The sequence below is a fragment of the Falco peregrinus genome, chromosome 2, assembly GCF_023634155.1.
Source record: "Falco peregrinus isolate bFalPer1 chromosome 2, bFalPer1.pri, whole genome shotgun sequence".
Classification (NCBI taxonomy): Eukaryota; Metazoa; Chordata; class Aves; order Falconiformes; family Falconidae; genus Falco; species Falco peregrinus.
This window is the reverse complement of record NC_073722.1, coordinates 16,571,099-16,593,537: the sequence shown is the minus strand read 5'-3', so window position 1 is coordinate 16,593,537 and position 22,439 is coordinate 16,571,099. Positions and strand designations below refer to the sequence as shown.

The 22,439-nt window shown below is 46.4% G+C and overlaps 1 protein-coding gene across 1 annotated transcript; it reads right to left on the bottom strand.

Annotated features, from left to right (window-relative positions):
* Nucleotides 1-4,370: 4,370 nt before the first annotated feature.
* Nucleotides 4,371-22,385, bottom strand: PPM1K (protein phosphatase, Mg2+/Mn2+ dependent 1K). The gene is made up of 6 exons (XM_005233587.4): nt 21,849-22,385; nt 21,177-21,277; nt 13,624-13,789; nt 12,946-13,090; nt 11,742-11,876; nt 4,371-11,296 (listed from the first exon to the last, which is right to left on the bottom strand). The coding sequence occupies exons 1-6, from the start codon at nt 22,286-22,288 to the stop codon at nt 11,165-11,167; spliced, it is 1,119 nt and encodes a 372-aa protein (XP_005233644.2). The 5' UTR covers nt 22,289-22,385; the 3' UTR covers nt 4,371-11,164.
* Nucleotides 22,386-22,439: the final 54 nt, after the last annotated feature.

Below are 22,439 nucleotides of genomic sequence, written 5' to 3'. Positions count from 1 at the left end.
GCTGGTTTGCGTTTGTTGGAAAGACGCAACATTTGCAGCTGAATAAATGTTTTTAACATGGGAGTGGTAACTAGTGAGTAACGTGTTTCTGTATCATCCTGATGAGTAAATTTCTGTTGCTTGTTAACGGTTTTTGAGTATGGTCATCCATGATGATGCAGGGTGAAATTATGTCTTCCTTTATTCTTTTTTGCTTTATAAGTGTCAATTTTAGAAGCCAGCAGAATTTGACAGTGTATAGAATAGGCTGTACCAATATAGAGAAAGCAGACAGAAAAGAATGATTTTAAGTCGTGCTGGATGAAGGACAGTGGAAGAGGAGGAAGTATGAAAATCCAATTTAAATCATCTTCTCCGAGGAGGGAAGGACTACTAGAGCATAACCTTCTGTGGTGAGAAACAGCCTAAGATTCCCAAATGTTGAAATATTTTACTAATTCTTTAGTCCATTTTTATACACTTTGCTTAGCTGGTAATGCTACAGAATGGGGGTGGGGGTGGGGGGGGTGTCATGTTGGCAGTTGATAACGTGCCAACACTGGTGGCTAACAGTTTTTCTCCAAGTAAAAAACAGGCTTTGATGCAGTCGGGGCTCCCCTGTTCCTTGGCTGATGAGCACCTGAATTGACATCGTATTTGCCAGTAGTGGTATCTTTGGTTGTAAAAGAAAAGGAACTGCTCTACGGATGAACTTAGCTGTCTGTGCTCACGGTGTTTGACCCCTTCCATGAACTCTTTCAGGTTTTTAGTTATAAGTGTGCTCTTAAGCAGTAGTTACAGAAGCAGTTTTCGTGGCCTTCCTAAGCCATGTCTTGGTTACGTAGCGTTGGTAATGTCTGCTTTTCATAGGCACAAGTATTTCTCATGCGGGGTTTTCTGTATTTTAAATCTTTCCATACACTGAAAAAAAATGTTTTCTATTTTAACAGTTACAGGGGAATTACTATACTTCTCGGTGTGCCTGCAGACACTTGGCAGCTGCAGCCTGGCATGCTATTCTGCTGTCATGGAGCGGGTCAGGAATGAACTTCATCAAAGTGTTCTGAGCTAGTAAACCATGCTGCCCGCGGGGTGTAGGGTCTGGCGTTGCTGCCCTCCTCACAGTAGCTCCAGGCTGGTGTGCGCAGCTGGGCCGTTCAGTATTTCAACCTCATTTTCCCACGAGCAAAAGATGAGTTAGCCATCTGCTTTGATCTGTGCCGTATTATGTTAGCTAACCTGTGCTTAACTTCGGTGCAGCGTTTTGAATGACACAAAGAACTTGCAATTAGTGTCGTATCCTGCCTACAGAGTGCACTGCAGCGCCTCGTCTCCACGGCTTGTGAAGTCAGGCGGAGGCACTGCTCAGCTTCGGGAAGGTGAGCCGGCTTTGTGCGGTGGTTTTGTGGCCCTCCTGCCCACAGCACCCCAGTGTGCACGTGCTGCTCTCCACCTCTGCCAGCCTGTTGCCTGTCCAAAATACTCCCTTCCGCAGGTCTCTGAGAAGCCTGCCTCGATCAAACAAACAAACAAAAAAAATTGCCCTTTGAATTTTTCAAGGGGTTTGTGGAGCCAGAGGCTGTGCTGTGGCTGGAGCATCCCTCAGGCATAGTGGAGAGTGGAGGTGCCAGGAGCAAGCAGGGGCCGTGGACCTTTTGATTGGGAAAGGGCCTGATGGACCTTTTGATCAGGAAAGTGCAGTCCCGTCCGCGCCACGTGGAGCACAGCCTTCGATGTTAATGTTAAGATCGTACAATTTAGAGTCCCTGTTGCAAATCGGGTGTTGGGAGAGTTAGTTCGGCTCCTTTCTGTCCAGACAAACAGAAGGATGATTAATTAGGAACTCCGTAGCCTTTTGTGTGGTTCCTGCACTAAACCTGGGTCCGGGAGAAGCAAGAACAGCGCCCTGTGAAATTCATGGCAGCTCAGATGTCGGGGTTGGAGCCAGAAAAGCCCCAAGAGGCACCAGACAGGCCAGCAGCGGATTTGGAGTGAAGGAAGGCAGCAGATGAGTGAGGGGCCAGCTCCCTGGGAGTGCCCTGCCCTTGAGCTGTGGCTCCAGCAGCGCTCCTGCCACGCAGAAGCAGCTCCTGGGGCCGGGTACTCAATTCAGCAGCTAAAACACGTGGCCAGGTTTTCCAACGCGTTTGTCGGGTGTGCCTGTTGTGCGGTACCTGGTTTCGGGGCGGGGAGGAGCTATGAACTAAAAAATGCAGCGTTTCGTTCTGCAGTAGTGCTGCAGCCTAGCCCGTTGTTGCCAAATTTGTGGCAGATCTGCTGTGACTAAATTGTCTCTCATCACGGTTGCGATGACTTTGGCAGCTCGGAGAGGCAAGGTTCGGAGCCTGCCTTCTAGGCTCGAAGTGGTTTATGCTGGATCCCATTGTAAACAATGCACATACGTATTTTTAGAGAATTGCTGGCAGCGGAACACGTCTGTCCCTGTGCTGGGACGTGGTGGTGATTCCCTAGCGAGGTCGGTGTGCCACACAGCGTAGAGAGGATGGGGTAAGTGAGCACTGAAACGGGACGGGTGTGTCGGGAGCCGGATTGTGCCAGAAAGACTGGGGGAGTGACGTGACGTTGCATTGGGTGCGTGGCTGGCCCCAAAGAATGGGAATTTGTAAGAAAGGGGACCAGAACTTAAACACAGCAGCTGAGGGACACAAGCGCAGCCGTGCTGGCTCAGGAGTCCGCCGCAGCCCCTGGGATGCTGCTCCACTAGAGGCCTCCGTGCTGTGGGGCAGAGAGGCAGGCAGGAGGTGCCACGTAGCTTTTCTAAGTGTGAACGTATAGGAAAAGCTGTGAAGTCCTCATTGCATGAAGGGAACGACCAAAAAATGTCATGACCCCATGAAATAAATAAAGGGTAAAAACCAGGCTGCCAGGGGCTGGTGGTAGCTCAAATCCAGCCAGTTTTCCAAGCGCTGGGTCTTCAGCTGTCCCAGCAGCTCCATCCCCTGGGAGGAACGCCTGCACCTTCCCCGCCTCTGGTGCCACCGCGGCCTGGGCTGCCTGCCCGTCTTTGCCGGGCCGAGCTGCAGGGAGGTTCTGCAGCTGCAGCACTGAGCAAGAGCAAGGGTGACCCCTGGCAATAGCATGTTACGGATGTAAACACTGATTGATGTATGGTTTATGTGTGCGTGCGCAGAGCAGGGCTGCTGCCCGATAGCAGATGAAAACTGTGCCACCAGCTATGGCCTGGGCAGGTGGGCTGCAGGGGGTTGCTGACACAAGCTGCCCTCAGCTCCAGAACTTCCAGCCCTTCCCAGGGCGCCAGCGAGCACCCCGCGTGAGAGCAAGGGCTGCTTTTCTTAAAGCTTGGCTGCTCTCCCAGGACCGGCCTGATGAAGCTGGGCAGGGAGCCCCCGTGGTGCTGCGGGCGCTCTGCCGCCTTCCTCCTCTCCCGCCGGCAGGGATGAATCCTGGTCCCGGGGACAGACGCTCGGGTTGCACAGTAACCTGGGAGCGTTTCCCAACTGCCGGGAAAGGGCAAAGCTGTTCAGCAGGATTCCCAACACCCTACCCGAGCTCTTAAAATTCACCTGCCTGAGCGGCGGTTACTGTGTGCTTACCCACGGGATACGTGCGTCTATCAAAGAGGCGATCAGCTCCAAACTGAGCTGTGAGTGGCAACGAAGGGCAACAAAAAGAGCGGCTTTAGTCCAAAAACAAGGGCTGGGGCTCAGCTGTAGGAAACCACTAGAGCTTCATTGAAGTCAAGGCTGCTTCTTTCAAGGGCTTCGTTGACGTCAAGGCTGCTTCTTTCAAGGAAGAGAGAGTAAAAATAGATTTTGGGTTCAGCTGTGAAAGCAGTAGTAATTACAAAGAATAGTGATCTCAGGGATACTTCTGGGGATGACTTAAAACCCTCAGCTGTTTCTTTCTCCTTATTTTTTCTTTCAGTATAACTGAAAAGTCTTGGATCCATGCCAGAGGCTAAACCACATTCATTTATTGAGGAGGCCAAATTCATTTCTTTCTGCTGTATCACAGGATGACACTGCTCACCATGACAGCTACCCAGGGTGCCTTCCCGCTTCAGAAAATAATGTTTTTTTTAAGATGGACTTGTTCCAGAGTGAGGGCTTTCTAACTTCTTAGTATTGTATCAAAATATAAAGGACAAACCCAGCAAGTTAGAACATGTTGCCCTGATGCAGCGAAGCCCATGGATGCTGACAGAGCACAGAGGCAGGAGGTACTTTGCACTGGTTATCACTGGGTGAATGTCCTCTTAGGCAAAGCCTTGGTTATCAGGAGCTTTTTATGGCAGGGTCTGAGGCCCAGGGCTACCACGACAGTCGCGACATGGCCTGAGGAGCAGAAACTTTTCTGGTAGTTTGCAATGTGGTGGAAGAAGAAAAAAATCCATTTGTAGTGGACATAACTCTAGAAGCAAATTATTTATTGAAAGATCTTTTAAGCATTCCAGTACAGGCTTGTTTGCTCCACCATAGCTTTGAGTTGATGAAGATGAACAAATGTTTAAAAAAAAAAAAAAAAAAAAGGCAAAATGGACACCTCTATAAAATTAAGTAGTAGATGAATTATGGACACTGATTACACCAAACATAAACATGAAACCACAGGAATTATACACAGTCCTAAGGCAAAGTATGTAATGAATGTATGCAATTGCACTTACATCTTTAGAAATTTATGGCACACACTGCTGCCCAAGAACTCAATAGCCTGGGTCAGGAGGACACTCCACTGGAGATCTCTGCACTGAGGGCAGCAGCTTTGGAACCAAGGAATACCCCGAGTGTTGCTATACCATACATTGGGCTTGTTGGGTGAGTGACCAGTGGACCCAGCAGTGCCCAACTGAATTTATTCAAGAAAATTTAACATTAAACCAGTTTCGCTGGTACCTGTTGTTTTGTGCTTCTTCTCCCTTAGCTAGAAATCCCAGTGCCTTTGACCACAACACATCTGCCTGCTGAGAAAGAAAAGGTGACCCGATACCCTGATCCTGTGGAAGTCAGCGGGAATCCTGCAGTAAGTCTAAGCTCCGGCAATTTTCATTTCCCCCAAGTATGTAAAAAGCAGCAATATTGCTGACTTCCCTCCTCACCCCCATTTCTCAGCCACAAGCTCTGCTCCATGATTATTCTCCAACCCTGAGCTTTTCAACCCAAAGGGACTGATTGTACTGAGGACTCTGTATTAAAAGAACTGTTGGACTCATCCCCATTTCAATCTCTTGCACTATGCTCACCTTCCAGAGGGACCAGCTCTCCTAAATCAAGGCTGCAAAAGATACTTTAGTGAGTTCCCTCTACAGAGCATGAAACCCCCCTTTCCAGGAGCTGGAGAGACTGAGCTGGCACTCCAGTTGCAGTCTCCTGGTAAATCCTGCAGCAGCACTTGGCCTGCCTTGCCTTCCACATCCTCACAGTAACAAGTACCTGGACAGCACTTTACACTTCCTGCACCTACAGCCCACCCCTCGCAGTGCTCGTACAGTCAGAGATACCACCGCTCTGGGGGGGACTGTTCAGGCAAGAAAATACTCGTAGAGATCCAGTGTGCAGGATCCATCCCTAAAAGGCAGGGAAAAGGCAAACACCTGTTATGGTTTGCTCGGTAAGTCACCCTTAATGTTCAGTTCAGGCTGTAACAAAGACCATTCTTTTTGAATAATCTCATTCTTTTTCTTGTAACAACAGATGCGTGGGAAAGATAGGGAGCAGGAGAGCAAACTGACAATCTGTTTCATTCCGTTCAAACTGTGAGATGCCGCTAGTGATCCCTCTGTAATGAACCTCTGATAGGCAACTGCTGCTGTTAGGACAATTTGCTTTTTGTCCTCAGGTTGAAAGGAGCTCTCTGCTAGGCGAGAGAATTTTGCTGGTCCTGGGCTATAAAGCTGGTTGCTTGCAGGGCTGCTACGGGCAGCAGGCAGCTTATTGACTAGATAGAAAAAAACTAACGTATGTGTTGGGTCTGGCTGAGACGGAGTTAATTTTCCCCGTAGCAGCCCCCACAGTGCTGTGCTTTGTATTGGTAGCCAGAAAGGTGGGGCCACCACACCAGTGGTGGCACTGGAGCTGCGCTGGCACAGCATCAAGGCTGTCCCTCCAACCTTCCCCTCACCAGTAGGCTGGGGGTGGGCAAGGTCTTGGGAGGGGACACAGCCAGGACAGCTGACCCACGCCGACCAACGGGATATTCCATACCGGGATATTCCATACCGTAAAAGCTAAGGTGGGGGTGGGGGTGCATTTGTTATTATCATAATGTTTGTCTCCTGGAGCACCCGCTATACTTACTGAAGCCCTGCTTCCAAGGAAGTTGCTAGACACTGCCTGCTGTGGGGGAGGAGAGATTTAGCTCTTGTTTTCCTTTGCTTCTGCATGCGGCCTTTGCTTTTGCTTTACTGAACTGGCTTTATCTTGACCCGTGAGATTTTTTTCCTCTTAGTGTCTCCCCACCCCGTGGGAGTGGCAGAGTGGCTTGGTGGGCACCTGGTTGACCAGTCAAGGGCAGTTCACCACGCCAAGTCCTTTGCGGCAGCCAGCGTGGGGCACGAGCCAGAAGCGGTTCCGTATCAGGCGTGCTGTAGCAGTGGTGCGGGGACAGGCTCCTGCGCGGCTCGCGGGGTGTGTGGCTGCGCCGCTTATCTCTTCCTTCTGCTGAGCCTGGGAAGGGCGAGTACAAACGATGGCCACGTGCTTTGTCCTGGCATCCATGGCCTTGCCGTGCTGGGGGAGCTCTCTTGCGGGAAGGGTGAGGGAAAATACATCTCTCTCTTCCTCCCCAGGATTCACGTGGATGGTTTTATTATGCAGATTCACGATGCCCTCGTTCGCCCTTACATGAGCCGTTTAATACTAGTGATTAACGCTGTTCGCAATATTAGGGGATTTGTGGAATCTGGCATCCTGGTGTATGGGAAGACAACTTTTGGGTGAGGCAATGCTGAAATGTGCGGAGGCAGGCAGGCCCCGGGTGGCAGGGTGTGTGGGCAGGTCCCCAGGGCCATTATTGCCTCCTGTAACCTGGGACTTTACACCTGAACAAACAAGCAACCCTGGCAAACTGAGGCGCCACCTGGCAGAAGGGTGCCGTGCCTGCCCCGCTGAAAACCCAACAGCTCCGGCACGCTGCTGGGGCCTGGCCTGTGCCGATCGGGGGGGGAAAGGAGGAGCAGGGGCGTTAGTTAGCATTACAGCGTTTGTCTTGTGGAGCAACTGCTACACGTACTGAAGTCCTGCTTCCAAGGAAGTGGCTGGATATTGCCTGCTGATGGGAAGGAGAGAAAAAAATCTGCTTGCCTTTGCTCTTGCATGCAGCCTTTGCCTTTGCTTTATTAAGCTGGCTTTATCTTGACCCATAAGGGGTTTTTCCATCTTATTTTCTCCCCCCACCGTATCCTGCTGAGGAGGAGAGTGATAGAACGGCTTGGTGGGTAGCTGGTTCAGCCAAGGTCAGCCCATCACAAAGTACAGCTTCATCACAACAGAGCGGTGCCCAGCTCTGGTGGAGAACCCTGCGCCAAGGGGTTTGCTGCTGGACATTACCGCAGCACTGCTAATTTGATCCCTCAGTGCCACTAGGACAAACCACTTCCATCTTCCCCAGCACGGCTTTACTCCACCAACATCATAGTCTGTGCCCTCTGCATTCAGTCCCACTCAACGCATGAATGTGCTGGCAAAGCTCGCTCTGCCAACACCATATCGGTGTCAAAACAGCCCCAAAACTGAAATGCAAGCGCAGGGACTTGTTCTAATGACTCTTCAGTGAGAAGCGTCAAATGGTGAAAAGTCCATCACCCCGGAGAGTCCAAGTTTTTCCTGAATTCTTGGAGAAAAACAGGGTTTGGTGCAGTTGCCACTAAATCTTAGGGAAGTTCACTGTCACCTTGGCAGGAAAAAGCAGTGTGTGGTTCAGGAGGCAGAGGCCAGCGGGCCTGGTAATGGAGTGCTGCTACAAAATGCTTTTCAAGCTGGCGGTCTGAGTCCTGCCCCGCGCAGCATGAAGTAAGGAATTCACACAAACTGGTGTGAAGGTACCTCTGTTCTTCATGGGAGGAGGAACCGGCAGACCACTGGGCCACTTGGCAAAGCATTCACTCTTCATCAGTAGCTCATTTACTTCAGAATGAGGTGCAGAAAACTAGCGTGAACAAGCAGGGAATAACCGATGCGTAAGAAATGCGTCTCTAATCTGTCAGTTACTGATTCACTTTTGCTTGGCGCAAAACGGCGCATACCTTAGTTTCATGTATGTGCTAATTTATTTGTGAAATTTATTGTTAGCTGTACAAAGTGCGTGTTAAATACTGGTAAGTTTTTAACTTTTCAACTTAACAGTCGAGTGGTTCCACAGGTAAACCGCCCTGCCTGCTACATTCTTTCTGCCATCCATTTTCAGGCACGGCATTTTCGTGCCAGGAGAACTGCAGTGTGCAATTCTGAAGCCAGCCCTGCTCCGAGCAGGAGGCTGGGTGAGGTGACACCCAGAAGTTCTTTCCAATCTTTTTTGTGTGATTGGCCAATACATCTTTATCTAATCATCTTCTATTTTGCAAAGCTTTGTCTTATCCCTTCCTTTATAAAATTTAAAAGAAGTTATGGATGGATCCTTCCTCTGAGAGGATAAAAGCCCCCAACCACTTTTGTTCTCTGTGCAATCAGGCAACCAGATAGGGCTAAAACAAAAAAGCCCCAAAACCTCCAACGAGAAGAAAAACTGTCATTTCACATTACATCTCTGTCAGTATTTAGAAGCTACTCTAACTGGCAAGTCATTCCTCAGAGCAACTGCTCTTCATTAGCAGTGTTTTTTCCCGTATCTTCCGCTTGGCACGTATCCAGCACTGTTCAAAAAAAAACCCCCAGTGCGTACTTGTCACGGACACCCCCAGCGCCCCTGATACCTTCTGCCTGGATGGATGGCTTGCCAGCCGAACAGCAACGAGCAGCGTTTGGAAGGGGGACAGTGTTGATGGAGCTTGTCCAAATTCCTGCAGCACCCATCAAGTCTGTCTGACACTTGATACCAAAGCCACCCCCACAGCAACTCCCTCTGCAGAGCTGCCTCCGACCCTTCCCTGTGCCCAGAGTCAGACTTGCTGCAGCTGTGGTTAACCCTTTGCCAGCAGCCATCGGACTTGCTGGTTTAGCAGGTCGCTTCACAAGCTGGCCGTAGCCATGCTCCCAGAGCAGCTCCCTGAGCCTCTGTCAGAGCACCCCTCTGGCTCAGCTCAGCGAGGCTGAGCCTGGGAGCGCGGCCAGCAAACGGTCTGATCTCAAATGAAGACTGAACCACAACCCTGGAGAAAATCTGGCGAGAGAGAAGGGATTGTTCCTGTAAACCCGTGATGCACTCGCTATGGAGGCCTGAGCAACAGCATCCAATACGACAGAGATTTACATACGACAACTCACAAGCAAGCTCTTCGTACTTATAAACAGAATATACACACTATATGCAGCATGTAACACACCAAGTGATGGAACAAAGCCAGCGTTCTCTCTAAACACCTAGTATTGCACACTGTGCTCTGCCAGGTGCTGCTCCGCCTTCAGCCAGAGGCAAGGAAAAACGTGTGGAACAACTGCCTAAGGTGTAACCCTGGACTAAAAGTAAAGAAGATGCGTACCTCACACCAGAAAACAAGAATCGGGACAGACATCTCAAAAATATTTTTCCTTATTGCAAGGTGATTTAGTATCAGGCAACTTCTCTTTCATTTTGTTTGTTTTTACAACTGTGCTGTTGGAAACACCCACAGAATGAAAAATACTGCAGCAAGCCTGAGAAGAACCCAGTTCTTCTCTGCCCATATTTCATTGCAGCAGGGTGACTTGGAGGCCATAGGAGCTGCACACCTGATGTGGAGCAGAGGAAGGACGAGGTCTGAACGAGGCATGCTGGGGCAGATCTTCACCTGCTGCCAACATGTCGCCTGCAGTCCGTGTCACAGCAGCATGACTCAGAGTTCTGGCCCCTGTGCCTCACTGGATGGAGACTTCCTCCAGAAAGGGAAGTGGAAATGCTTCCTTTAAGTATAAAACTACCTTCTGGTGTCTGAATATCTGACACGTACTAGAAACAATACCCAAAACACGAAAGAATTACCGTACATTATTATAATGCTCTCTCCTTTCTCTAGCTTGCTTGCTTTGGTGTTTTACAGCTCACTGTATACCATGAAGAGACGCAGGAGATCATAAATAACTGAAAGAAACCTTTGGTGGAGGGCAGGAAAATCCTCATATATTCATGAAGAAATAAATCTCCTGTCTTACACATCCAAAGAATCTTGATTAGTAAACTGTTTAAAATTAGTTGCTTAAAAAAAAAAAAAAAAGGAAACTCAAATTGATGAGTCTCTGGATATCAAAAATGTGCAGCTTCTTCCCTCCTCTGTGCTCCTGCCAAGCACTGGCACACCAAAGAGAAGACAGCGCAAGGGGCAGCTGCATGGTCCACAGAGACCGTACAGGCTTTGGACCCAATGGACAAACGTTCCCATCTGTCCGAGGGCACATGGCTCCAGCCTGCTCCGTCTCCTTGGAGCGAGAGGATCACAGACAGTGGTGGTGAGAGCATAAAGCCCTGCAAAGCAGTACTGTCTCAGGAAGTCGTTCAGCTACACCAAATACCACTGGCATCAGAACCTAAACACTTCTGAAATTTCTCCCTTATTTTTCACCCACTTCTCCTGAAGCACAGGGGAGTTTTGGGTGGCTGCACAGCAGAGGAAGACAACAAACCCACCTTTTTTCTAGCTAAGAACACTGTGCGTTTGTTCCCCACGTTTGAATGCACAAAGAAGCTAGTATGTGGCTCAGAGACTCAGACTTACGCAGCTGCCAGGTAACTAAGGGTCCTGGGTAATACAAGTAGGTATGAAGCAATTGTGCAACACCTCCAGCCTTAGGTGAAAGCCCAGAGCCTCGTCTATGTGAACAAAGTGGGTGTGCAGAGCTGCTGGGGCTACAAACCCAAAGAAATAGCTGCCTCAATGCTGACTGGAATAAATAAACACAGCCAAATGCGATCAGCCGTAAGCAACAACCGGGCATTACGCACTGAGGGAGCAGTGGCATCTTCTGTAACAGAAGAGATGGACAAGACACTGAGTCAACCTATGAACAGATGGATATGTTCTCCTGCAGCACGCTGTGTCCAGATTATGGCAGGAAAAGATAGCTGTGGCAGGTCTTCACGCCCATCTCCCACTGGAAGCAAAACTGCGGCTGAAGGAGAAGTTGATCTCACCGTTTCTGTACTTTCCCCATGCTCCAAATGGCACTATGACAACTGTGCTGTTGTCTTCAGTGCCGAACTGCATTGCCTGAGAGAAGAAACAAATCGTCAGCATGATCATCTCGCTTGGAAAAGGAAACAAGTGTCTGGCTCTGCACGCGCAAGAGACTTCCCTGCCCCTTCCCAGCCCTGATGCTGCATTCTTGGTATGCCCCAGAGCTTTCCATAGGATATGCCACCATCCAGAACCCCAGTGAGAAACGGGCCATTTCTGTGTTGATGACACAATCAGCACAGGAATAACTGGCAGTTACAGTCCCATGCAGTTCAGTGGATTGTGAGCTAAGCCAAGTTAACTGCCGTGGTACCTGGCAAGGACGTGGCAAGACCCGGAGTGAAGAAAAGGCTAGCCAGCAGGGCTAGGGCATGTCTCAACCAATTCACTTGGATGAGTGGTTGTATACTTGTATTATTAAAACCAAACCAAACAAAAACCAACAAATATTTGGTGCTATGAGAAGCCCTAGCATTACCTGCTCAGTAACAACGTGGGCAGCTTCAGCAGGATCATGGCACTGGTTAATGAAGTCGCAGATCTCCTGACTGTTCACCATGAAGTTAATACCATCTGTAGTAAGGACCAGGAAGCTGTCGTCTGCATGATGCAACTGCAATAAAGGCACACATTATGCACAATGCTGGAGCAAGTGCTGAAAGGCAAATCAACCGACTTCATTTTTTTGCCATCTATTAAAAAGCGCTTTTTTGGGGGGGTGCTATACGCTCTCCTGTTTTCTGTGCAAGGACTAACTGGAACCCCCAAACCCTTGGAGAGCTAAAGGCTGCCCCTTGAATCCTTGGGCACACCTACCAGCCACACAGACTGTGTTCCCTGTACTGGAGAAAAGCATCTTAAGGTGCTTCCAGTTGTAGGAAGCAGCCCTCTGAACACACTAAAGGCTGAAAGACCAGACCTGTTCATTGCCCAGTAAACAAAATGCCTCCTTAAACTGAGGATTTCAAGGAAGACATAGACAGCACTGCAGTCATCTCCCTAAAGCCCTCAGCCTAGTGGGTGACGTTCAGTTAGGACCAACTGAATGTAAGTTCCCCAGGCCCTGGGAGGTGCATTGGGGAAAAGTAACAAACACGAGCTGAGAAGAAAGCCTTCCTGCAAAAGTGAAGGCAACTGTGCTGAATACCTTCTGGGTGGTTAATTTGTTTTCCAGACAACTACAGAGCTATGGTAGGATGCACACAACTACCCTTTCCTCTTCCCTTCCTCCCAAGTGTGCAGACCTCTAGATATTCTACTTTTTTTGATGACAGCCCATCCATATCCCACCTAGTTCTCAGTGATGGTTTTATATCAGTATTAACCACAAAATTACTCATTTGGCCACGAGACCCAAACAGACTTAACAGCTTTGTATGTCAGTAATGGATATCACGTGCTCTTTCTTCCCTCATCCTATATTGTACTGTGATAAATGGGATTTAGAAGTTGATCTGGTTGAATTTAGTATCAGGGCCTGATTCTTTTCTGTCCTGTTAGTGTTAATCTGAAATTATTTCATTAGAATTGGTCTCTGGTTACTTCACCACAAATAAAAAACAATGCTCGGTCATCAGGCTTCACCTGGGCATCTGTCGTGTGGGTAGCACCACGTGCATCAAATAGCTATGATGCCCCTTAGTCCGAATGTGGCTGTCCCTGTTAACCAGGCCTTCTTTTACCTGAACCCTTTTTGTTTCCGGCTGGGCTATCACACCGCTGTTTTTAAGATCCAAATCTCCTATGCTCCGCGTCATTGCAAGTCTACCATTCACATGAGGTTGTCCCAAACTGTTCCAGGCAATGAAGCCACCGCACTTCCTAATCCTGTCCAGAGGCACGAAAGAAAAAGTGAATATGAGTTACTGCTTCACACCATTACCCCTGTCTCTATCTGCAATTTCTGTCACTAGCTCCTGAGGCGGAACGGGGCACAGAGTGCCTAAGCTGGGAGACTGATGGTTGGCTTTTGCTGTTTGAAGGCTCCACACAAGTGATGTGGCTTGGTGGGCTGAGTCCTGACCTGGGAACCATAGCACATTGCTGCAGCAATTGGCTCTAACTTGGCAGTCTTGGACAAGTCTGAACCACGTGGTCGCAGCTCTGTACCGAGTCCTAGCTATGCTGATCCTACTGATGAGACAGTTTATGCTCATGCAAGGCTTTCCGCATCCCCAGTCCTCTAAATGGAACCAAATTAATTAACTGGAGCTGTGCTGCTTTCTGCCCGCTCAGGGGTGGTCTTGGGGCATTATGTTGAACTCTCTGCTTTCTTCCAGGCCCAACCCAGCAGCAGAACACAAGCACATCCTGACCTGAGGCTGCGCCCTGCAAAGCCACGACATCAGCTGACAGGGTACCTTTCCTTCTCCTCCTTTCTTTCTGGAGTATGGTCAATGGTGAGTTTCATGGCCTTTCCCTTTCGACACAGCAGAGCACGACTGTCTCCCACACTTGCCACAACCAGCTCGATACCGTCCCGGAGCAGAGCCACTGTTGCAGTGGTCCCAGAGTTCACCAGAGTTGCTATAAACATCATACCAAAGAAAGAGGTTTTAGCACTGCCTCGAAGCATGGGACCATTTGTAACAGCAAGTTTCAGCTGGTAAAATGAAGACAACTTGTGTTCTACATTACCGGTCAGTAACTGCTTTTAAGTTTAAACTAAATCTAAAAAAAAAAATAATACCGCAAACATGCATGCATGTAGGGCTAGGGGGAGAGAGGGGAAGTGGAAAGGATAAGTATTTCTGTGCAACAACATGGCTCCATGCAAAGAGGGCAAGTGGAATAAAAGTGGTACAAGGTACAGTGGTTTCCTTTCTGCTTGCAGCAAACACTTTTTCTGTACCACAAGCTCACCCCAAGTTACAGGGTTATCGTCCTTATCCCTGGGCACCGTGATTACATGGGTAGCCCACCATAAAGCTGATGGCCCTTCCCTGCTGTTAGATGGTGAAGTGGGAAATTGAGTAATAGTAATTGTAGCTCCACATAGTTCACCAGAGGAGAAACACTAGATCGCTCCTTTCCACCAGTCTGTGGCTGTCAAGAGTTGTTACAATCTTCCTCTGCTTCCCCCAGTCTTGCTAAGAGACAAAGGGTTGAGCCAGCAGGCTGCTGGCTTCTTTCAGAAAGAGATGCTGCTCCCTTCAGACCCTGTCAACTTGCTGGAGGTCCTAGCACAAAGGTCAAGCTGGATTCTGCCTCACCTTGTGCCTGCAAACCGGTGTGTGCAGTCAGCTGCCAGTGGTTCTCCAGGCAATCTGCCCCAGGAACTGGTGGGATCACTTGATGGGTGTGTGGGGGTACAGTGACTGCCTCGAGGGCAAAACCGAGCCCTGGGTGTTGTCTGTCTTCTCTTACAGGGTAAGAGAGCTCTGAGCTGACTGACTTGTGTTCAGGGACCTGGCTGAATTAACTGGTGCAAGTAAATTTAAGGGTTTCTCATTTCAATTTCTACAATGCTCTGGGGAAAGAAAAAAAAAAAAAAAAAAAAAAAAAAGAGAAGAGTGCCTGAAAAGGAGAAATGCGAGTCTGCCTATTTCAGAAAGGATCTGCCGTTTTATCTGTGGTGAAGGAAATGCCAGAAGAACTTTCCAGCTTTCCTTTTTTGCTTGCTTTTTGAAAGGAGCAGTCCCATTTGACAGTTAGTTCTTCCCTTCCCACAAATTATGCAAAGGTAACTCGGTGAGAGGTGCCTGGAAAGCAGTAACTGGCTAACTTGAGCTACTACAGTAAAATGTCTGGCCAGGATAAGCTACGGCCCGGAACACATTTGCATTCGCAGCCAGTGGAGGTCCCCTTGAAAGGTCCTCTCTAGGCCTTCCGCATTCTGGGATTTTCCAGTTTTCCCAGGTTTTAAAAGCAAGCCAATTCGAGAGGAGTTTTGCTGTAACTTAGTAACAAGAATCCCCAGTTACCGTCCTGTTTCCACATGACTAACAGCTAAAAGATCTTTCCACCAAGCTACGACTACAAGCACCCCTCCCCTCTGGCCCTGCAGCCCTGTCCCGAGGGAGGCAGGATGGATCTGAGACAGGAGCGTGTGCTGGAGCCTGAGGAATGCCGGCCAGCCCCATCCCTGATCAGCTGCCAGCAAGCAGCATACACGTGGCACGACTTGCTGCGTACTATGGAAACAGAACTGCGAGTGCTCGGCGATCCTGGCAACCTCTTTTCCCAACCCTGCATGGTCTCAGCACCCTCTAAGTCAAACAGGGCTGGGAGTAAACTGAAGTGCACAGCGCCCTGGAAGATGCATTGAGCCTTGTTGTGCAGCGAAAGCAGTGGGTTGATGAATCAAAAAAAACCTCACAAAAAAGTCTGAACGAAGCTTGTGTTATTATTTAAAACAGGTATTATTACTGCAGTGAGGACTCGGTTTAGCTACACACTTAAGCAATACGTCAGTCGTGAACCATGGTGACCTAGGTCAAATCTTGGACTACGTTACGGCTGCCATGCAGGCTATGGTATTCAAAACTGTTTAGATGCCGGTAGCTTCTGCCTGTTCAGGTAAGCACTGACATCCTGATTCTAATTTGAAGCAAGGACTAGTCCAGTGCAGGCTCGTTTAGAGGCACATAATGAAAGTAAGATGCTAAGAAGCACCAGTACGATTAGAAATTTTAGTAGAACCAGTAAAATACCTGTTTTAGCCAACAGTTAAAAGAAGGGAAGAACTTACGGAAAACTACTCTCTTACTTCACAGAAAAGACATTTTATTTAGACATTAAAATTAATGCAGAACTGCCGCTACTCTCCCATTTCGTTCCTTGGTTTTGGAGCTGACAAACATAAAGACTACAGATCTTGACTTTTTCAGAAACTGTTTAATTCAAAAATGACTGGAAACATTTGGACATTCAGGTGAATCTGTATCTTTCAAGTGCAAACTCTCAAAGACAAGAGCTGCTACCACAAAATCAAGGGATGGTACTAAAGAACAAGTCAAGATATTGTCCAAAATTGTGGTAATGGTCATAGTGACTTGAGCTTTATATACATTTATTAGTTAAACAGCATTCTTAGAAAAATAAATGCTGCTCACACTCTCTTCCTTGGGACCAGTTCACGTTCTGGGTAGGGGTGCAAGAACATGGATGTAACTAGACTATAAGCATCATGTAATTTCTAGCACAGCTCAAAACCATAGGAATGATGATGGGATAACATTTCTAGTGTTTTACTGCAACTGCTGCTAAGTTATTTAATAATATCAAAATATGTTGTATCAGCATGTATATTGGTTTTTAACAATTAAAGAGTTTATTTTGTTTTCCTAACAATATCACTATAAAACTAAGATCTTTCAATAGGTTCTTAACACTCACTGGACAACTTCTACTGCAAGTCATCTCAACTAATGTGACAAAGAGGATGTGGGAACCTTCCAGTAGTCCAGGCTAGGAACCGCCGGACTCCTTCACCTGGGACAAAATTAAGCAGATCTCTCTTTCCACTGAAGCCCAGCATATAGTGTCCAGGGCCTCCAGTTCTAGAGCTGCTGACCAGGTACAGTGTCTGCCACAAATAACACGCACACAGAGGCAAAGAGGAAATTCACCCAGGGACTTTGTTCAAACAAAATAAACCTGCAACACTGAGATGAAAGAATAAGGGCTGCAGAACAGGGAAAGCAGTCACTCTTGGGTTTGCCTGCACTGTCTTTTGCATGTCTTGAGACTTACACATGCATCTTTGGTCACAAATAAATCAAATTAGCCTTGGTGTTTCTCGGGAATTGCCACCAACCAGTTTAAATTCAGCCAAAATAAAAGATACACTTTTTTTCCTTTTGTTGGAGGTACATAACCAACCACCAAATCAATCAAAGAATTTCATCCATGCTAGAGGGCCAGCTGTCTCATATTTGGCAAGAATGGCCACACTGAAGAACATCTTCAGTACAGAATATGGCCCAATCTGCTTCCTCAAGGTAATTTGTTTTTTTTATATATGAACACAAAAATGGGGAGTTCAAACTGGTGCCAACTAAAATGGAGCCATCTTAAAGGCACTAAATAGAAGTATATGAATTGTTCTGACCCATGGGAAAATATGCAAAATAAACACCCCTTTAATATTGTAACTAGTATCTTCTAACTTGACTAGGTAATCATCAGGGCACTTGGTTAAAAAGGCTGCCTTTGTAATGTTGATAGATTTATGAAATATTTAATTACAATTTCTCCAGCTCTCCCTTTTCCTCAGTGTTGCAGGTTAACATACTCAAAGAAATAAAAATCATATGTTTGAATGGTAACTGAAAAAAAACAAAACCAAAACCCACTACTAAAGTTTAGTTATTTTTAAATAACTTTTGCTGTTTGCTCAGCATAATAAGATTCCAGGACTGCGTTTCAAACATAGATACATCGGTTAATACCTGGCTACATTTTAATAAGATGGCTATTCCAGAAGTGAGTGGCCAATGTAATTAGAGTTGGATGCACCGAACATGGAGGTGAATGGAAAGACTCCCTCCTCTTGTCTTTTCTGAGCAGTGGATCACAGTGAACAGAAGCAGCAGCAGTACCTTGTATGACGGCACTAGGCCAGGAGAGTGTTTGTCTTACATTTCTCTAGAGGGATGCTCAAATTTCCTGAAGAACGTGATTCACTTCCTTATTTCTGTCCTTGCTAAGCAAAGCTTACTTTTCAGTTTTTATGGCTGGTCAAAAACATCAGAAAATTATGTCTGTCTGTGTTAAAGCTGTCGCATGGATAATGACATATTTGTTGGATGTGAGCTTCCTTTACTGTGTTCTATACCTAAGTTTATCAATGATTTTGAAGTGACAATATAGTTAAAACTATGGAAGTGAATATAGATGTATTTTTGAACAGATAACAAACACCACGCTTCAGGGCTCAGGCATCTCTCTAAGCTGTAAATGATTAGAAAGGATTTAGGTGGAGGACAGATTATCCCAGGTCTGCCTACAGCGAGTTTCTCATGCTTTTGTGTGAAATAACAGGTACAGATCGCTGTCAGAGGGGATACTGGACCAGTCTCTGTCGGGCCAGTACAGCACTCTAACAGCACCAGGGAACTGCATGCCAGACACAGTAGCAGCACCTGGAACCCATACAAACACCTTTTTTCTACTGAAAGCTCACTGTAGCTATTATGCTATGTGTTTTCCATCTATGATTTCAAATATTCTGTAATTGTAAAGTGACCAAAGGGCCATGCCCTTAAAGACATAGCTAGGTGCTCCAAGGCACATTTCTAGTCCTGTTAAATCTGTGCCATTATATGAGGGTTTTACCTCTTAAACAGAATTGTAAACAATGCATCAAACATTACCCATGCAATTTTGGTGACAGGGATTTGTCCTAGGACTTACGTTCCTTCAAACACCCAGGCACACATTTTCAGAGCTGGTCGTGTGTTAGTAAAGACCTGGACATCCTGAACATGCACTGGTGGTTTTTTTTTGCAGATACAGTGAAAGCTGAGTGAACTCTGGCAGGGTCATCTACTGGAAAAAGACTAAGCTATTATTTTCCACTTTGACAACTATGGCCAGGTTTCAAAAGAAGGTCAGTCCTGGGGAGCCAGATACCCAGTGTTACACAGCCAGCCACCATTTTCAAGATACTTTAGCAACAGTCTTGACTGTCACATCTAGAATAGCCACAATTAATCACAGATTTTGCTGGCAAACTGAATCAGTTTGAAAGTAGGCTTCTAACGAGGACACATGCCAAGCATTGAAATTTTATGCAACTTTCAAAACAGCGGCAACAAAAATACCCACACCAAGTAGTCAACATAGAATTGAATGATTTTAACAACAGATATGCAAAAAATTTAATTTGTTCAGAAATCCACACTTGTCTTTGCACCCTTTTACTCCACTCCTTGCCTTATAGCTGGGCAACCAGACAAGAGCACTGGGCACTTTTAGATCCTTCTGGCTCCTGCAAGAGCTTGCAGATGGTCAACCTATCTGAGAAACACTGAGTGCTTGCCAGAGTGTGGCACCTGTGGATGTTTGACAATGCTTTTGCCCTCTGTTTCGCTTGACCTCAAGCTTTTTAAATGAGGAGGGTTTGCCCAGTGTACTGGTAACTGTTACGTAAATTTGCTGGCATTTGCATTATGTTTCATTAGGCAGCACCTGTTAGTTAAATGGTATGAAAAAACTCTATAAGCAGTTCCAAAACGCTCAGCTTACTGCACAACTGGTCGGTCAAATTTTGTTACCCAGTTCCGTAAGTGTCATGTCCAAAATGCTATAATGAGAAACCATTTTCAGAATAACAAAATAATATACCAATTACAGTTCCCAATCGTTTCCCTCGAGGAGCTGCTCTGCCAATTAATAGAGGTCCCTTCAATAAGCCAAACCAAGAGCTGCCCTACTAACAAAAGGATGGGGAGGGGGACAAATATAAAAGATCTTCACATTAGTGAAAATGAAAGGTCCTGATCCAGGGACGCACATAAACCTGTATTCAGGTATTTTCTTGAATTTGGGCTTTTGAGAAAATTTATTTGCAAGGAGGCTCTTGGATTAAAAAAACCACATCTGCTGTAGTGATGTGTCTCTCGTGTTCGGTTAAAACACACCACATAGGTCAGTGGTGACTCTGGACTTTTTTTACAATGTCATTTTTTGTTAAAGGATTTCAATATATATCAAAAAAGGGGGGATATAATGAGGAAATGAGCTTTATAGATTTAATCTCCCTTTTTTAAGGACTGCATTTCAGGACTTAAGACTTTTTTCCTGATACCCCTGATACCTTGGCTTGTATCAGGTAAGAGGAAAGGTGTGTATACCTCACAAGCAGGCTACCTGTCCTGCCAGAAAATATTTGAGTCTATCTAGATTCATCTAGCAGTTGAACTGCAGGAAGCTGCTCAATTCCTTGACTGTATTCATTCACTGCTTCAGAAAAATAGCTTGAGAATACAGTATTGCTTCAGTTCCTAGATGGCCTGTTGGTTTCAAGTAGTTCTTCAAGCGAAAACTTTTATAGTTTTTTTCTGAAATGACCTTAGTCATTTTACCAGCATCCGCACCAGCACTGGGACAGGTTTTTTGATTGTTTGTTTTCAGTTGAGTTTTGTTTGGGATTTTTATTAAAACTGGCTAAACTGACTCAAAATTGTGTCTCATGGCTGAGGAAGCTCCTATGACAGAACTGGGATGCGGACCTCTATCTCCCTTCCCAAGTTACTCTAAGCTCCCCTTGCTAGAACTGGAACTTCAGATGTGCTTAGTCTCTAGACACATATACAAGAACTTGACTAACAGCCAGGACTAAGGAGTCTAAAAGAGCTGGTGCCAGCTTTACCACCACCTTACCACAGCCAACCTCGTTTTCCTCTTCACTGCTTTTTTCCCTTTCACACTCTGCTACTCCTGTGATTCTGTTTGTGCAGAAGCAATATCAATTGTATTAATTTTGGCTTACGTTCCTCCTCAGGTGCAGCAGCCAAGTTAGAAAGGGGAACTTCTGACACTGTTGCTTTTAACCCACAGGAATAACAGCTTTAAAACAAACAAACAAACAAACACACCAAAAACTCCAACAAAAAAACCAAACCAACCCCCCCCCTTGCATAGTCAAGTTACGATCCTGGCAATTCTAAATCATTTTTTGCTAACTTAACACTTTCTTTGACAGAATCACATTAAGAGAAATTGATGGTTATGCTAACATTCAGATTATTAACTCCCCCAGTAAATTTGACTTAGACTTTTTCTAGCGCTTTCATTTTCAGGAGGTAAAGTGTAATTGTTTCATTTGCATTAAGTTATCAGAGCAAAATCCTATGTTAAGTAAAATTGTTTTCAAGCATTTTTCTGGACATTTTACTACAAAACTACTGAGCAAATAAGAGAAACCTTATTCTCCACATCCATAGGAGTAGAATATTTTTTTACCTACCATCAGCAGACAGATGAGCATGCCTTTCGTACGCATTGTTTATTTCTAGAAAAGCTTTGTTCAAAACATTTTCCAGGTTCTCTTCCTCAGCAAGAAATTCTCTGGAAACAAACAAGCAAGCAAAAATGTTCATTTCTTTCCAGGAAATACACTTCTTGATGAATCTCCTTCATAGCCTTATTGCCTCCCTGAATGCTTTGAATAATGATGGAGTTCAGTGAAAAGGAAATATGATTTTACTAATGACCTGCACTGGAAGCATAATCCCGTAATTTTGCAAATACATAAATTCCTCTTCCAACACCCAAGGATGTGGCACAGAGATACAAAAGAGTGTAAGCAAGCCATAGGTCAGTGATCACAGTGACCCCATCTGAAAACAGTCAATTCATACTCCCTCTGTATTCCCAGTCCTTTCCTGGAAGGTGGGAACAATCATATTTTCCCCTCTTGTCTTTGTGGTCTTACTCAATGGGGCAGGCACCATACTAAGTAGTTGCTAGCATATCCATTGTAATGGACTGTTCCAGACTGGTGTTCCTGCTGTCCCGTTGGGCTAGGTGACTATATAACCCAGGAGGATTAGTGACTATGTATGACCCACTTTTCAGTCCTAAGGAAGGAATCTCTACTGTAATTCATTTGACACGCATTCACTTGATGCACACTTACTTAATGTATTTTTCCATGTACTTATCACAGAAGTCTGCTGCTGCTGCCCCACCATGTCCATCATATACCGCAAAGTACAGGATATCCTCTGTCAGCTGAGCATAATTAAACCGGTCTTCATTTTCCTTGCGCTTCCCAATATGGCTAGCGCAGCCCACGTTGGCCAGGCTTACTTTTGGAATCGGCTTCCCATACTTTATGCTTGGTGGGAGGAGAATAGGTTCGTCAATGCGATTGTCCCAGATGCCAAAGGTGTCCCATGTAGTAGGTCGCCCACTCCCATCTGGATCGAAGCGGGAAGCACGGCGCTCAGAGGTGGAGCTGTAGCAGGCAGCTGTCGGACGCTTCTCGTCTTGCAAGAGGCGGGACGTTAGCACAGCTCTCCTTCTTACTTGATACCCCCCGTTTCGTACCAAATTAATTAAAGTGGCTGTTGACATAACTTGTCTTCAGAGATTTGTAGGAATAAAAGATCAGGAATAGCAGATATGCAGCTGCTGGAATGTCCATGAGAACAAAGAGAAAAGTGATCAGGAAACAAGCAGTACAGGAAGGGGAATTTTCAGTTACATCATTCAGGAAACAATGTCA